At 40.2% G+C, this 16,552-nt stretch overlaps 1 protein-coding gene across 5 annotated transcripts in view; it reads right to left on the reverse strand.

Annotated features, from left to right (window-relative positions):
* The window catches only part of slc44a5b (solute carrier family 44 member 5b), a 41,226-nt gene extending 25,282 nt beyond the window's left edge, over positions 1-15,944 (reverse strand). For 3 of the 5 annotated variants that reach the window (XM_079640775.1, XM_079640777.1, XM_079640776.1), the window contains exons 1-2: positions 15,738-15,944; positions 3,773-3,821 (exon numbers count right to left, since the gene is read on the reverse strand). In XM_079640775.1, the coding sequence (XP_079496901.1) occupies positions 3,773-3,821; positions 15,738-15,774 (86 nt within the window). In that variant the 5' untranslated portion in view covers positions 15,775-15,944. The remainder of the gene's footprint in view (positions 1-3,772; positions 3,822-15,737) is intronic. The other 2 variants (XM_079640779.1, XM_079640778.1) reach the window with 1 other exon arrangement.
* Positions 15,945-16,552: the final 608 nt, after the last annotated feature.

Below are 16,552 nucleotides of genomic sequence, written 5' to 3' on the forward strand. Positions count from 1 at the left end.
GCCTCCCCCTTACACCATACGCTACACAAATTGACTCGAGACCCTCATCTCCTCCAGCTTTCAACCCGTTGCCTTTCATCCGCAGGAGTGAAGCCAATGTTAAAAAGAGGCCTGAGCTCAGAGATGTGACAGTGTTTCCTCTGTGTAGTTCTTTGAAGAGTGGATTGTCCTTGTTTTGTATGCAGCATGGTTACATGGTTCTACACCGGCTGCTCTCAGACAGTGAAGAGAGGACGTACACAGAGGAGATCAGCTGAAGATCAACCCATACAAATATGAGCTTCAATTAAGAGTAATTGACTTATACAAAGATGCAAACAAGAAAGAATCATGCCTCTTTAAACTGGATTCGCAGTGTTACCTCTGACGAGTTAGGGGCGGCTATGCATTATCCGAGACTGTTTGCAAGTGATAGCTAACTTAGGACCTTAGGTCTTTGAATCCATGTCTAGCCTAAGTTAGCTTGAAAAGTGACTTTCTATGGTGCTGTATTAATAACTGCAGTGAAACTTGCAATCTATGTTAACAGGCTGCTCTGGTAGATTGGTGCTGAATTAAGCAATAAAGGGGATATGGAATGTTTTCTGTCCTTAAAAGTCAAATTGTTCTATTAATTTCTCACTTCAGAATAAGATAACTCTTATATCACATTCCTCATCTAAATGACTTTATGAGTGTAGATACCGGCACATTCAAAATATCTCTACTCAGATCATTTGCTCCGTATTCTCAGGCAAAGATTCCACCATCAGACTTGGACACTGGATGACAAAAGACTAACAAAAGACCAGTTGGTTGCAAAATGAAATAAGGCTTGGGGACTTGGTCAACTTGTTCTTGGAAAGCACAACAATTATTTTTGGAAGATAACAGAGAAAACAAAAGCAAGCTAAAGTGGGCACAGCTCTGCCTCTTGACAGGAGCCACAGTTTTACTCTGACAGGGAATATGAGGACAGACACAACCTGCCACACTTCCAGCAAGGCTGTTGCTGATATTGTGCATATTATTAACAAAGGGGGACAAGGGAGTACCATTTCATTCCATCCAATAAAGATCTAGAGGAAGATCTGTCAGGGTTGCCATGGAAATGGTTGCATGTATTGTCTTTGAATCCATGTCTATCCTAAGTTAGCTATCACTCGTAGATGATTAAAAGGGGAATCTGAGGGGCCGTGGGTCTAAAGCCGACCTTGCCTCTCCTCGATCGTAATGTGTTTTTGTAGATCCGTCTCGTTTCCCAACTCCCTCGTATTGACAGCATTATTAAGACAAACTACACACACAGCACCACACTGCTAATACAAAGTCACCTTCGAGGCATGCAAAGGTGAGTTTTGAAGTCGAGCCGACAAAGTAAGGGGAGTGAAAACAATTCTGCTTTGTTCTCTTATCTCTGGAAAGCAGGCCACATCGAAAACTGCAAATCTATTTAGACCACAACTCGGCCTCTTCAGATGTTAAGAGGAGAAGGACCAAAGCATTGCCTGGCTTGTAAACTGTGCCGGGGCGCAGAGCTGCTTTGAAAGAATAATCGGTACTTGAAGCTATGTCGGTGCAATATGAAACTTTTGTGTCACTGTTGTATTTGAGCCAAGGTGACAGATGGCAGCAGTGCCACAGCATAGCATGGGTGCCATGGTGGTGTGAATCTGCCAGCCTGTCCCTGCTTTGTAACAGACATTAACAGGAAGCGATATGGACGGTCAGCTTTGCACAATAAAAGGATATTTCTCATGGTCATGGAAGCCCAGAGGGGTATTGGTTCGGGTGAGCCAAACACGAGGCTCCTTCGGGTGATTTGCTGTGATGGCAGCGAACAAGTTATTTATAGTTAAAATGTTTTTGATTGCTCATAAAAAAGGCATGGCTGCTTCACAATATGGGTGTGCAGTCGTTTCTAATCTGCATTGGTTTTTTACACAGATTATATCAGAGTTTTATATTGTTTACAGCTGGAGCCAGGTTGAACTAACATTATAGCGTGTCCATTTCTGTATGTCATAAAGAGGACTACTCAAAAACCATAGGCACAGTTAGTTCATTTAGGCTCCGAGCTTGCGTGAAAACAAGACGACCAAGGAGCCAGTTCTCTCCCAGTTCTCATTAAGAAAAGCCTCTGAGCCACAGAAACATCAAAGTATCGGTGGTGCCTTCACCCAGCTGTAGCAGGGAAATGGGCTGGAGTGAGTGGGATAAAGAGGCACAGGAGGACTGAAACATGCCTTCACAGCAGCCTGCCAGACTGAATTGAACATAAAAGAGGTAAGAGCCTAACATCACCTCAGAAAATGACTACATAATAAAATAAAAACCTGTGGTGAGAGCCTTGAAGATTTTTTTTGCTTTAGTGCAAAATTCAACTCTTCTCCGTGCCAAGAAATCAAGTGATCGTAAAATGACTTCATTTTGAATATCTTATATGTATTTATTTTTTAAGAGGAAAATCCTCAACTTTAGGTTTTTGAATGAGCATCACATCTTTTAAAGGTGGGGTAAGTCATTTTGGAGAAACCAGCTAGAGTGCGCTAGAATTTGAAAATACACAGCCGGAAAACATCTGCCACTTCCTTACAGAGCCCCTCCTCCAACACACACGAACACGCACATGACCAATGAGGGCACGAGATAAGTTTGTGTACAGATGGAAGGCTGACAGGCAGCTAGGCCATCCAGTTACTTTAGCCGGGCCGGCTAAAATGATTGGTCGTGCTTTTTACAGCGCTACGGCTTCCACAGATGACATTTTTTTATGGATTTTTTGTCAAAGCACTTCAGATATTCTTTGCTATCGGGATGTTAAGAGCATTCCATGGAATATAACAAAAAGTGTACCTTGAGCCGGTTTCTCAAACTTACCTACCCCACCTTTAAGAATGTACATTCTTACACTAGTTTTTTTTTTTTTATTGTTTTTGGCATGTGACCATACTTTTTTATGACTTTTTTAGTTAATATATCAGTTTTGACCCTTGAATTATTCATCCTGCCACATTTATAGGCTATGTGACCCCACTTGTAAGAACCCAATTTTGAGATGACACATTCATGTGAACTTCATAGAACATTCTTCTGTATTTTATTTTCAATATATTATCTTGAAATAAGGGCAAAGTGCAAACAATAAATAGCTGCCCTCATGAGGCAGGAGTAATCAGTAGTCATCTGGAGAAGTGCTACTGTGCTAAAGCCCGGAGACATCTCCCTCCGATAGCTCAGGTGATGTGTGGGCTATATCTGTTTGGGTGTATCTGGCTGGTTAATAGTGTGTGTCATTGGGCTAACTCAGCCACCAGTTAGACTTATGGCCATTGATCTGTGTGCTGAAGTGGAGAGAGCTGCCAGCACTCTGCCTCGATCTTTATTAACGTGGCATGACAAATGATCAATCCATCAGCGCTCCAACTTTGCTGTGTGCCAGAAAGATTATACAATGGGCAAAAATCGATAAACACGTAAGAATCAGATGTTGGAAGATAGTGATAAGTATGTAAAGGGTCAGTTAAGGAGAATTAAAATATATATATATATTTTAAACTCCTACTGATATTTAAGTATACAGTATATTTTAGATATATTGGAATTTTGCTTTTGGTTATGTTTTCAGCCGCCTTTCTAATATAATGCAGGTGAAAGGATTTTCATTTCCTATTATTTAGAGTGCAGTGACTTTATTGTACATTGAGTACATTTTGAATATTTCTAAACAAGTACATTATCATAAGGAACAAATATAAAGCAAAAAGGTGGTGATGTTGAGTATGTGTCATACCTGTTGTGAACAGGCCCTCTGAAGGTGGGGTCAAACTTGCGCGGCTCACCTGTAAAACAAGCAGAGTATAGTGAAAATAGTGTCAATAACAACACAAAATAAAGTTTAATGATTGAACATAGATAACAGAATGTATGGTTGAACAACAAAAGATAAGTGTGGCTATAAAGTTAACATGCTGTGCTATTTAACTGTCCAAGATGAACTTAATAGGCAATTTCACAGTGAAGGTCTCCTTAGAGAACTGAGATTAAAAGGAATGATCGCATGAAAAGAAAGCAGTAAAAAACATAACAACACAGACAGAGAAATATGATCAATCTTTTGAACAACTCTTAATCCAAACAGCTTATCTGGGTCACAGTGGGGATTCCACATTTGACCAAGCACAGTGAATACTAAACCACGGTTGTAAGCACCAGCAGTTACCCGGGGGGTTAACTCAGACTGCGTGCGCTTGAAGGTGTGAGGAAGCAAGTGCATTTGCATTCATCCCTGACTGCTTCTTTGGTGCCTAAGTAGTCTCTGTACGAAGTATGACGCCTTCCTGAGGACATACTAATCACCACACATGGAGCGTAATATCTCCCAGCAGCTGGGGCAGACTGAGTGCGCCTGTCTCCCATCTGCCCATTCCCCAAATGTATCCCTTCAAAGACGTGTAAGCCAAACTCGTTTCTAAAAGTGTGAGGAATGAGTCCGCTGTAATACGTACATGCAAATCATGTTCTGAGTGTGCTATGAAATTGATTAAGGCCTGAATTGAACAAGTACAACATTGACTGTGACTGATATAGACCAAGCTTATGCCTCCGTCCCATAGAGCTCAATCATCCCAAAACTATTAAAAACGCATTAAAACGCCATACTGTTGCTGGGGTGATATAATCTTCCATTACAACGAATATGGCCAGTCTAGCTTCTGCTGGAACAACTCAACCAATGCATTTTTTATCTCTGGAGAGTAACTGTGAGAGTATGAGTGTTGTGAAGACGTCAGTAAGCGTGCTGCAGCTGTAAAAAAAAATTGAAGATCACGGACACTCTAAAATTACTCTCATGCCTCTTTCACACCAACGCGGTTCCAGGCCCGGTTCGGAGCTGGAGCTTGAAAAGCACCGTTTTTTCCTGTTCACACCGCAGAGGAGCCGCCTCTAAGCTCCGGAATCCGGTTCGTTTCAAGGACCAAAAAGCTGTCGGTCTAGAAAGCAACCTCTAACAACCTCTAACAACAACAAAAAGCTAAAAACGATCATTTAAGCTTTGTTTCTTCCAGGTTTAATATGTGCAATAAGTTCATTTCAATATGTTATGCAATAAACATTGAACCAGTCCGGCCCTCGACTAGTACCGATTTTTTTTATTTTGGCCCAATGTGTAACTGTGTAAGAACTTTTGAATGTAGCATTTAACGACTGTAAAGTTGGTAGTAAAGTCGTCCCATTTCTTCCATTTCGACAGAGCAAAACCAAAACGAGTAGCGCTTCAATACAATCGGCCATTGTTGTTGTTGTCGATGTGAGGGGTTTCCGCGCGGTTTGGCTTTATGAAGCAGGCACGCAAACGGTTACGTCATGACGCAATGACGCAGCACCAGTCGGGCCCTGAGCAGTGTGAACAGAGCGGGAGCTGAACCGAAGAACCGGTTCCGAACCAGAAAAGCTCTAGCACGGAGCTAGAACGGGAAAAGCCTTGGTGTGAAAGGGGCAACATTGTCAGACATTTATCCAATTGATCTAATACCATTTATATAATCCAGAATTTAAAATTACTTTGCCGGTCTAATGCATTATTATTTGATTTTTACTTAATTATTGATAGTAACATTCGACATGGATCCAAATACTGACCTAATCCTCTGTCTCTCAGACGCAAAACCAGCACTGACAACACATACAACATTTCTATTGCGATCACGATACATTTTGGACATCTGTACATATGCTAGCTTAGTGATCATAAGTATTTAATGCTTATAATATATATGCAAAAAAACACACTGAAACCCCCTCTGCCTCTAACAACTGATTCAGCACAGTAAAGCCTGGCAGCAGCTCCTCTTAACCTGCCAGCTACATATCCTATAGTGACTGAGGAAGCAGCCATAATTCTGAGGCCATGATGAAATCCCTTTATAATAGTAGCAGTAGCATACAAGGTTTCTTCCTGCATGAAGATAAGGCATAAATATGCCAGCAAGCTGTGCACATGTGCATGTCTGAAGGTGTACATTATTGCCTGCTTTTCCGCATTAGGATTTATCTACCCACCTCCCTACAACAGAGGTAATCTGAAGGATGGAGATCCAAAATTGCTGGGTCAACAGTAAAATAATGTCAGGAAAAGTGACTGAGCAACAGTTTTTGCTCACCAATAACCCCAAAGCTGCTGAGTCAGCATTAAAAGAAAATGCACTGGGCTGGAAATGCACTTGAATCAATGTCAGTTGGCATTGTTACAAATATGTTTTTTTGTCGTCCTTACAGAATGAATATTAGAGGTGGGCAAGAATAATGGCAGGGTTATCTCATGACCAAATGAAGCTAGGTGCAGCTATTAGATCATGAGAAAATGACTTGCATTCTAGGTTTGATTATGACCACTCAGCTATTTGTCATTGAGGCAGTGTGAGCTAAGATACGGTAGACCACTTGATACGAGATGCTCCATGTGTCTTTGCAGTTAAAAAGCCTTTTTACAGCCATCTGTTTGGCTGTCACTGAAAGCCACTCGCTTGAGTTGTGTTTCAGGACAAAAAGATTGGGGAGATTTTCTGGGTTAAGTGTGTGAAATCCTCAGCCAAGGACACAATGTCACCAGACCAGGTGCTCACTGCAGCATTTGCAGAGCAATAGCGCTGAATATAAGAGGATGCCCCGCTGTATTTCATGCGATCTACAATGCTGAGAGCTCAAACCTAAAAACAGCTCCATACCACTCAGATTTTAATTTTAATGTTGACCCTTCAAATGTAGCAACTGTGCGTGATGTACTGACAGAGGGAACTATTCCTCTGTGTTGTGCGTGAAGTTGTCTCCAATTGCTTTTACATCACAGTGGTTGTTGTAACACCCACATGCCATGGCCAGCAGGCTGCATCACATGAACTTATATCAGAGCCAATTAGAGGTACAGCTGCTGAGGTGAACAAGAGACGTAACTAGCTACTATAGGCCAAATGTAAGCTGAATATACATGGTTTTAAAGAATATTTAAATGACTCTTCTAGGTTGTGTGAATATTCAAAACATATGCAGGTCTCAACCGTGCGGGAGGAATAGTGACACAAAGTGGGCAGTCCATATGGTGAGAGCAAGTTGAATCACACAGAGATCAAGGAGAGCAAGTGGTGATGGGACAGATTGTGGTGCAGTGAGTGTCAGGGAGCAGAGCGCTTTTGCGTCATGTCAGTTATTTCTTGTTCATCCTACTGTATGGAGTTGTTCAGCCTGCCAGTGTGTCCAGAGATAGGACCAGCAGTGGGCATGGTCCCCAGCTGACTGACTTAAAAATAGCGGGAAATATGATGTTGAACCCAGATTTGAAAGCTGTCATTACAGTAGGACAAAGGTAACGGAAAAAAATACAATCCTGCGATCGAATTCTTCCTTATAGCAAAGATGTTATAAAAAAGGTTTAGTGTGTACAGACCGCTTAAGCATTCTGGAGGATATCAAACACCTTTGTTCAAACACAATAACATTCAGGTGACATAGCACGTGCTAATTCAGCAAAGCTAAATGTAGCTTCTGTTCTTCTCACTCCATCTGCTTGACTACTTCCACAAGGCTGTCCAATAAAACAAAATTCAATGAGTCAAAAGAGAGGTAAAAACAATCAGTGACGCCTGGATAGCAGCAGAATGAGCATTAGATGAGGGGTGTTTACACTGCACTGCAGTCTGCCAGTGCGGGAAATACGGATGGTAGAGTGGCTTAGCAAGGCTGAAAGAGGGTCTGCAGTCAACAACATTTGGAAAAAGCCTGGCAGGCACGATGCCCTGGGACAGCTTAAGTCACTGTTAGCTACACTAACTGCAAATCTCCTCTATTGACGTAGAGCTAGATTATGCCACCTTGTCCTGCTGTGACTGAAAGATTTACGCATAACACAACAATCATGGTGGTAATAGAGGCTCAGAGGCAATGAGGCTTGAGGAATTACACATCATGATCAGACAAAGGCTTTAGCACTAATCTTTGCTCCCAAGTCCCATTTTCATTTGCCGCAAGTCTGCCATAGCAACAAGATCTATTGATCAATTTACAGTGGTGAAGAACTAACACCGTACTACATGTAAGTCTGTCACATACAGATACAAAATGTGATACAATTCTTGCAATGAAGGTTTAATAAAAGCTCTCAGACAAGATTGAAAGGCTGTGTGACAATGCCTCAATTTGAAGTCTGTACCTCCCGCCAGACATTATGTGCTGAGATTGACTGCTGAGAATCAACTTCTAAATGCCTCTGCAGGAAGAGTCAGATGCAACAATCCCGCCTGGAGTGTTAAAGCTTTAAAAAGGAAAGTCACAGAAGTAGTTCATCGCCTTGTATTTTACAATTTGGGAGAAGACTAAATTGCACATTTATCTCTCGTGGCTCATTTTATTTTGAGGTTATACTGCTCAGAGAATATGTGCACATTTACTGAGTTATATATTTATAATTTGTTAAAGTAGAGATGTATTCATGTGAGAGCAAAGGCAACCAATTTAAAACATGGACCCACCTTATATAAAAATAGCATTCTTCAATTCCAAGAAGACAATACATTTGGGGAAAACTAAACTTTAACAATGACCATTTGTATTTCTCACCCTGTGCTACCTTCTGTTGGTGAAGATTTGTTTTTATTTCTTGCATATCTCCATCGTAAAGAAAGGATAAAAAACTGAGAAAACTAATTTATTTTGTATACCTTTTTCGATACTTAGTTCGCAGAGGAAGCATGTAAGCAACAAGATTGATGTGTAACACAGGCTGAGTTATTAAAAATATACAAATCATTTTGTGGGTGGAGTATTTCTTAAATGTACATAGAGCAGATAAGTGACAGCAAATTGGTAGAAAATGTTAATCAGACAGTGGAGTGTTGCTGTTACCCCCTCAAGAGTCAAACTTTCTTCACTTTCCTATCCCGTTTCCACAGCCCATCGTCCCAGCATTCCTCAGCTCGTCTCCCTAAATACATCCAGTACACAGACACACCAACACGGGCACACACAGGCACCAGTGTGCCCAGGCTCCACTGTTCAACACAGGCCTCTTTCATACCGTGGTCAGGCAAACAGCTCGCACACTGCAGGTGCTCTAGATGGGCTGGGTCAGAGGGGCCCTTTGGAAAGGACTTTTACTCTTGTTTTTACCCTGGTGATTCATAAACATTTCCAAGATGTGGAGAGAGTGGAGTGCTCTAACATTGCACTCCTGTCAAAGCTATGACGTGCTTTTAGACTCAGCTAGGGATAAACAAAAAATAAATAATAGAAATGGTACAAATTCTGCATAATGATGTTACTCAGCAGCAGGGTGGGCGCAGCCTGTGAGTCTGAATGCTGTACACACAGTATGCTCATTCATATTTGATAGAAGCACAGGCTTCTGACAATCCAAAAAGGAAATCAACGTTAAGTAGCATGGCTTTGGGGGTTTTGGTTTTCCTGTTGTCTGCATCAGCAGTGTTAAGGCGTCTCTGGCAACTTTAGTGTATTGCTCCTTGGCACATTTGAAAAAAAGCTATTTGGGTGTATCACTGTCATAAAGATAAAAGGGGTGAGTGATGCAGTAAGAGTAAAAAAAGATGAAAGAAGGTCATAGCAGGGTTTTTTTTTTTTAGGCTAGAGATTCACAGTCAGTGTTTCACAGTTGAATCAGAAAACACATACACACTGTGGGGGTCCCAGGGGGCAGAAATGTACTCGCAAGGTTCGACTTAAGTCAGGCAACACTCTCACATCCCACTAACTCTAACAACACAAATACAAAAGTCTCCCACACTCACCAAGAAAAACAACAGCTGAGATATGGAGTCCCTCATTGAAACAATCTAAAAAACCCAGGTGGCACTCCTATTTAATATTAAAAATGTGGAGAGATAATACACACAAACACTCCCCATGTTGCACTGCCTCTCTTTTTTCTCTATACTTCTTCTATTGCATTTCTGCCTTGTTTTTGTTCCCCCGCCTGGAGAACAGTAAAAACCTTTTAAAGGCGTGTTTCCTTATCGAGACAAGACAACAACATCCCGATCTCTGGTTTTGTTTTACTTAGCAGAGCCCCATGGGACCCTCAAAACTATTAGCAGATGCTCGAGGACTGAGCACTTGGCCTATCTGCTTTGGGTGCCCACTGGGTTACCTCCTATCAGTGCATGAACAGTGTTTACTGTGCATATGTTCAGGGGGAAGCAGAGACACAATGCTAACTGACACTCTCTTGAATGCAGAGAATGTTGAGATCCGGATTGGGAGTCGACCCCCAAGAGGAGAGTTAGCATCTCAGTGTGTCAGACACTGACAGCTAGCCTGCTGTTCCGAGCGGAGAAGTGGCAGCATTGTGGCTGGGGCTTTGTGACCTTGGTTACTTCAGAGGGAGCCTCCAGGCATGTCAGTGCAGCCCTGTGATGCTAATGCTACTGTAGATCACTGACAGGCTCAACTGGCTTTGGCTTGGATTATTAAACCTTATTTCTTAATTCAGGCCAAATTTCATCCAAATTTGCAGCCACGTCTAAATTAAAAAGCAAACTTACATATAAGTACGCATTTAGACGCCATTAGGAATGCACACACAACATATTTGAGTCATTACATTACATGTTACTTGTTAGACGCTTTTATCCAAAGAAACTTACATACTCAATACTGTGGGGGTGAAGTGTCTCAGGGACACAACGACATGCTGACTGCAGTGGGGTTTGAACCTGTGCTCCCTTGATCCAAACACCAACGCTCTATCCACTGCGCCACACGCCTCCTCACATACTATTCAATACTTTTTTGAAACCTCCACAATTAATTCCTCTTTTTTTCTTTGTGATCTATTAGTAATGGAATCATAAAATGACCAAACAGAATATTGCAGATCACTCCTTTAGTATGAAAAAAGTAAGTACAAATGAATCTCTTCTGACATTTGTTTAATTTGCGCAATCTCACCCTGTTGCCAGAGTTATTTGCATATTTTAATAAAAACACATTTTCCAGGACTCTCTACTGGCACTAGATGACTATTTCCGATAATGATAGTGATTTCTGGCTGTGTATGAAACACAAAAACCCTCTTAGCGCTTTAAACATCAAAGTTGTATGTTAGGCAGGATGCAACTGGGACCAGGAAGAATTACATTTCACAACTGCACACTTCAGACAAATTAAATGTAAGTCTAAGTAAAGCCACAAGGTGCAATGTAAAGCCCTCACCTGTGCTTAGTAGAGCATGTTGAAAACATCTGAACACCACGTCTCTTTTGTTCTATAATGATTCATAAGCTCGCTGCTGCGTCATTTAGCAAATTAAACCTAGAAAAGATCATTTTTAAGTACTGTGCACTCAAGAATCAATACCTACGTGTTTAGAATGAACAGTATCTCTTAATCCTTTTCGAATTTATCTTTGGCTCGTTTTTCAGAAATCGTTGTCAAAGTCACTTGCTCTTCTAGTCATAAACAAACACCAACTAGATGTGAAGTGCCAATTGGAAACACAAAGTCTCCTTGCTGTCACCTAGAAAGCCTCTTCACAGCCTCCCATTTTCACAGACTGGAACCGATAATCATCCAGTGATGTGCAAGAATGAATCGGGAATTATTTACTGACTCATCCTATCATTAGTGTGAATATTACACTTCAAACTTCCATGCACTGACTTTATTTTGAGGAAGGTCACAAGAATTTAGGAGTAAAAGAACACAACGTTGTTATACAATAACGAGCAGATATGACATAAAGGCTAATAAAATGTGGACTGAGGATAGGTCTTCATTTGTGATGAGTTTTTGCAGAGGGCAGGGACACGACAACAACAGTCAATAATTGCATGTTGTCCTGGGTGCAATATGGGCCATTTGAGCCGCAACCTCTTAACTGCAATTTCACAGGAAGACATCGTGAATGTTTGATTTTCTAAATGAAGGCTTTCAGCTTTCTGTCATGGCTGTGTGCATTGACTCAGTATAAAATGCAGCGTTTAGTGAAGCTGCCCATGCGAGAAATGTGTTAATTAACAGTGTGCCCGACTCAACACTTTCTGTGCTGAATGGAACTCATATCTAAATTGTTACTTACAAACCTGTCACAGAATGATTATAAAGTTATTTTTCTACTTCTATGACTCACTGAGACTTTCAGCAGTACAGCATAGGCCCACTTGCTACAAAGTTAGGAACGTTATATTATATACTATAAGAATACACTTCAATCCAGGATGTACACTGTACAGCAGAAAACTGCTGAATTTAAATGATGGGATCAGGTAGTTCGACCAGCCACTAAAAACATGACTCACCTATAGAAAGCTCAAGTGGTTTTTGCTTCTTTTATGAAAGAGTGTGCAATCCATTAAATTGCAGGTTCATTAAAAGAAACATCTTTATTTTAGGGCTAGGTTATAACTCAATGTTAATATGGAATTGCGTCATGACGGTCTGTTACCGGGCCATATCTACCTCAGCTTTGAGTTATTTCAAACATTTCCCCCGCCCCCCCAAAAAAGAAAATATATAGGAGGGTTTCCTGTTCCTTATTTATTTCAGAATAGCGAGAGCACAAGCACTTCTTCCACACAACAAGCCTTGTGGCTATTGTTCAAAAATAAATTGTTGTCCCTCTGTTTTCTATTTCTTCTTGTGTGACATCCGTGGGTCACTGCAATGTGGAAAGTCTAGATAGAAACCCTTCGTCTTTGATTCTGTGGAACTGACATGTGTATCGACTGAAACAGTTAACCTGGTTTGAAAAGATCTTTCCAACGAGCTGACCTGAAATATACTGAACACAGAGATTCAAACTACCAACAAATTCAGAAATGGTGGGTATTTAAACATTAACAGCCAATATGATTTCCGTTATCATGCACTCAACATTTAAACATATAGTTGTAATGTCATTTTTCAACGATATTTGGCAGAGTATATAAAGGTAAAATGTGTCTTGTTGTTCTTTGTTCAGTTGCGAGACGAAAATACTCTGAAATGCTTTTATGCCAAGCTAGTTGATGAAAGGAAAGCACCAGGGAGCTAACAGCGTAAAGCAGCTGACCTAAACACAGAGAGGCACCATAACTCCCTCCCATGATCCACAAACTAGGTCGTTGGATGTTCCTTAATTAAAGTGTTTCAATATACTCTATGTCATTCTCTAGAGAGAAGCACTTGAGTGGAACGGATAGAAGATAATGCAGGTAGATGTTAGATAGTTTGCATCACCCAGTGGCTAAGTAATACAATAAAGTATAATATATAATAATAATAATAATAATAATGACACAAAGGACAAATTAAGAGGCTGGTTACTTTCACTCAATACAATATCTCTAGGTGATAGTGTTTGAAGCTTTACATTTACAGTCTATGGATTGGCCCCGATGGTGTGCTGCACGTCAACCAAGAGCAGTGAGAATTGTTACGGTTGACAGGTTGCAGTTGTGATTGGCAGAGTGCTGAAGTCATAGGGTCCGAGGGACACAAGAGGTCAGCATGTGAGAGAAACATTAAATGTTCCCCATCGACAGCCGTCAGGAGCAAACTTGAAAATGCCTGTGTCAATCTAAAACTGTAGAGCTACTGTTTCTAAAGATCAAGCTTCCATGACAGTCATTTTGGTTGTAATTATTACATAAAACATCAACAGAGAGATGATGTCAATGAATGATGTCGTGCTTATATGGGTCAGTGTTATAGGTTGCACGGATCAGCTGATCATGTCTTCTGTCTACTTTTAGTTGACACAAGATATTGGATCAGTGTTCGATATGGTATAAGTTATTCTTTTATTGCCACGCAAAGTAATGCTTTCTTGGAAGGAGATATGAATTGCCCTGTCAACGTGCTGGATTGCTTAGTCTCGGTTCAATAGCTCATTAGCTTCCCATGATATTCTTGTAGCTTGACAGCAGCTGTACACTGACAACAAGAAGCTCTAAATGTGTTTCTTTAAATGATTAAATGGAAGATTACTAAATATAGAGGGCACTATTTTGTAGACGGGAAAGTATTAATACTGGCATTAAACCTTAAAAAGCCACTATGGTGAAAATCACCAGAGTGGCTCTTTGTTTCAGAGGAGAGTCACTGTGTGGCATCTGGGAGTGATAAAGGATTATAATGCTTTAGAAAACAACAAGATTACTTCAGCAGGCTAATGGATAGAAAATGTGACCGTGTATTAAATACTTATACGCCTGGAGCAGCGACAATGCTACTTGGAGAGGATTAATCTTTTGCTAGCAAAAAATATCACAGAGGGCATTGTTTTTAACTTTCACTACTAACTGCTCTTACTGGACTGCAGTTGTTACAATCTTTTGATTATGTGGGCGAGAAGAGGAGGAGGAAAGTGGAGATAAGAGTAGTTATTAACACACTAACAATGTTTTACACAGGCAAATAAAAAGCAAACAATAAAATTAAGCACAGGTTTACAAGTGAATGAAAAGACTCATAAGGGATAGGCTACTCTAGTAAACAACTGTCAGTTCAAATACAGTTACGCAGATTTTATGTCAACTATTGAAACCTAACTGACAGAATTTGAATACTATAGTAAAAACGTTTCTGTCAACTACAGCAATTGGTAAATGAAAAGTTCTATTTCTATAAAGTCTATTTATTCATTAACAATAATTTGTATATCAAAAACATTGTCAATTAATCATTTAAATATTAAAAGACCAACATTAGCTAGCAGATTTTCTTTGTCTTATTCTAAGTATATGAATTCAGAAATAATCGGTAAACGATAACAATGTTGCCGTTATATTCTGTTGTCATGCCATACAGCAACATGACAGAGAAAAAAATGTCTGCGTTTACAACAAAGACGAGTTGACAGTGAGCAGAGAAGAAAAGTGACAGTGAGGACTAAAGTAACAACACAAAAGCAAATAAATACAGTATCACTGGAGTTAATAAATCATGGCTAAAGACGCAAATTATTACTTAAGCAGATTAAAGAAAAATTCTAAAAGACGTTAGGCTACTTTTTCCGAAGTAAAATAACCGTTAAAAACGTTACTGAAGTGAATAGTCAAGTCAAGTAATCATTTCAATATTTTAGCACCAACATTAGCAAGCAGATTGTCTTGTGTTTTATTCTATGAAAATTAGGGATTTTGACTGGTGTAACATGAAAACAAAGGAATCTGATGGCATCTTCTTTAGGGAAATAGTGATGGACATTTCCATTAAAATGTCCATCAGACGATACATGTATGAATAGAGAAATAATTAGTAAACGATAACGAAGATAATGTTACCGTTATATTCTGTTGTCATGCCATACAGCAACATGACAGAGGAAAAAAAGATCTGCGTTTACAACAAAGACGAGTTGACAGTGAGTGGAGAAGGAAAGTGACAGTGGGGACTAAGGTAACAACACAAAAGCAAACACAAATATGTTATCACTCGAGTTAATAAGTTATGGCAAAAGACACAAATAATTATTGAGGCAGATTCAAGAAAAATTCAAAAAACGTTTGGGTAACGTTCCATTTTCAAACGTTAGCCGTTCAAACCGTTAAAAACATGATTCTAACGTTAACGTTACTGCGTATTTGATGTCAACCGTTAAATAGCCCCCAAATAGTTAGCAACTGACAATGTTAGCTAAATTAGCTAGCGTCCCCGTAAATCTCAGTAAGGGGTTAAACATAATCCAGGTTAAAAAACACCGTTGTCATAACGTTACACAGTGCAGATGGAAAATATCTTGGCATTTCCAACAAAGAAAACCCACTCACCATAGTAAGATGAGCGGGTGTCCGTCTTTCTAGCCATGGCACTTGGTAGCACAAATGCAGCGTCGCCTTGGTTTTGGAGACTGCATATGAGAGTCGAGTTAAACTGGAGTTTATTTTAGTGCCTTTCAACAGTCCCGTCGAGAAATAAACACAGGAACCTGGAGAGGTCTGGGGCGCGAGGATGCTTCGGCCACGCAGCTGAGCGTCAGTCGTGTTTACAGCGCGACGTCATTAATTATTCTTAAAGGGGACGTGCACCCTCACTGCTGCTGCTGGATGTCCTGTTTCCCTTTGTTAGGATGTAATTTAAACATCAACGTTTTTGTGCAGTTTGTCTTATGACATGAAAATGTGTAGGATGTATATAAAGGATTGCAAAAGATCAGAGGGGTTAGTGAGCCTGTGTCTGCCAGAAGAGTGGTGATAGCCCGGTTGCTTTTCGGTTGATTAATAATACAGACAACATTGCAGGTAGGCTAGTATTTTTAGGAGGCAGTGACATCTCTGTCCACACCGAGGCGTCCAGTGGATAAACACTGACCCCAGCTGGGCATTCTTAGATATTGCAAATATATTCTCTATTTTGGCTTCCCTTTTTAATTTCAACAGTGGTATTATTTAAAAAATGAATTAAAAAATGTATATGAATCTCTTTCGAATTCGTCCCACTTGTTCTGGATGTCAATATAAAGTAAAATCTCACCTGGAATCACATAGTGACAAATGTATACAATTAATAATTATAATAATTCATGTATAAATTCCCATCTAAACAGATGCAACAAAACTAAGAAGAGGGCAAGAGAGATGTCAAT

Source organism: Notothenia rossii (assembly GCF_949606895.1).
Source record: "Notothenia rossii genome assembly, chromosome: 1".
In the NCBI taxonomy this organism is placed as follows: domain Eukaryota; kingdom Metazoa; phylum Chordata; class Actinopteri; order Perciformes; family Nototheniidae; genus Notothenia; species Notothenia rossii.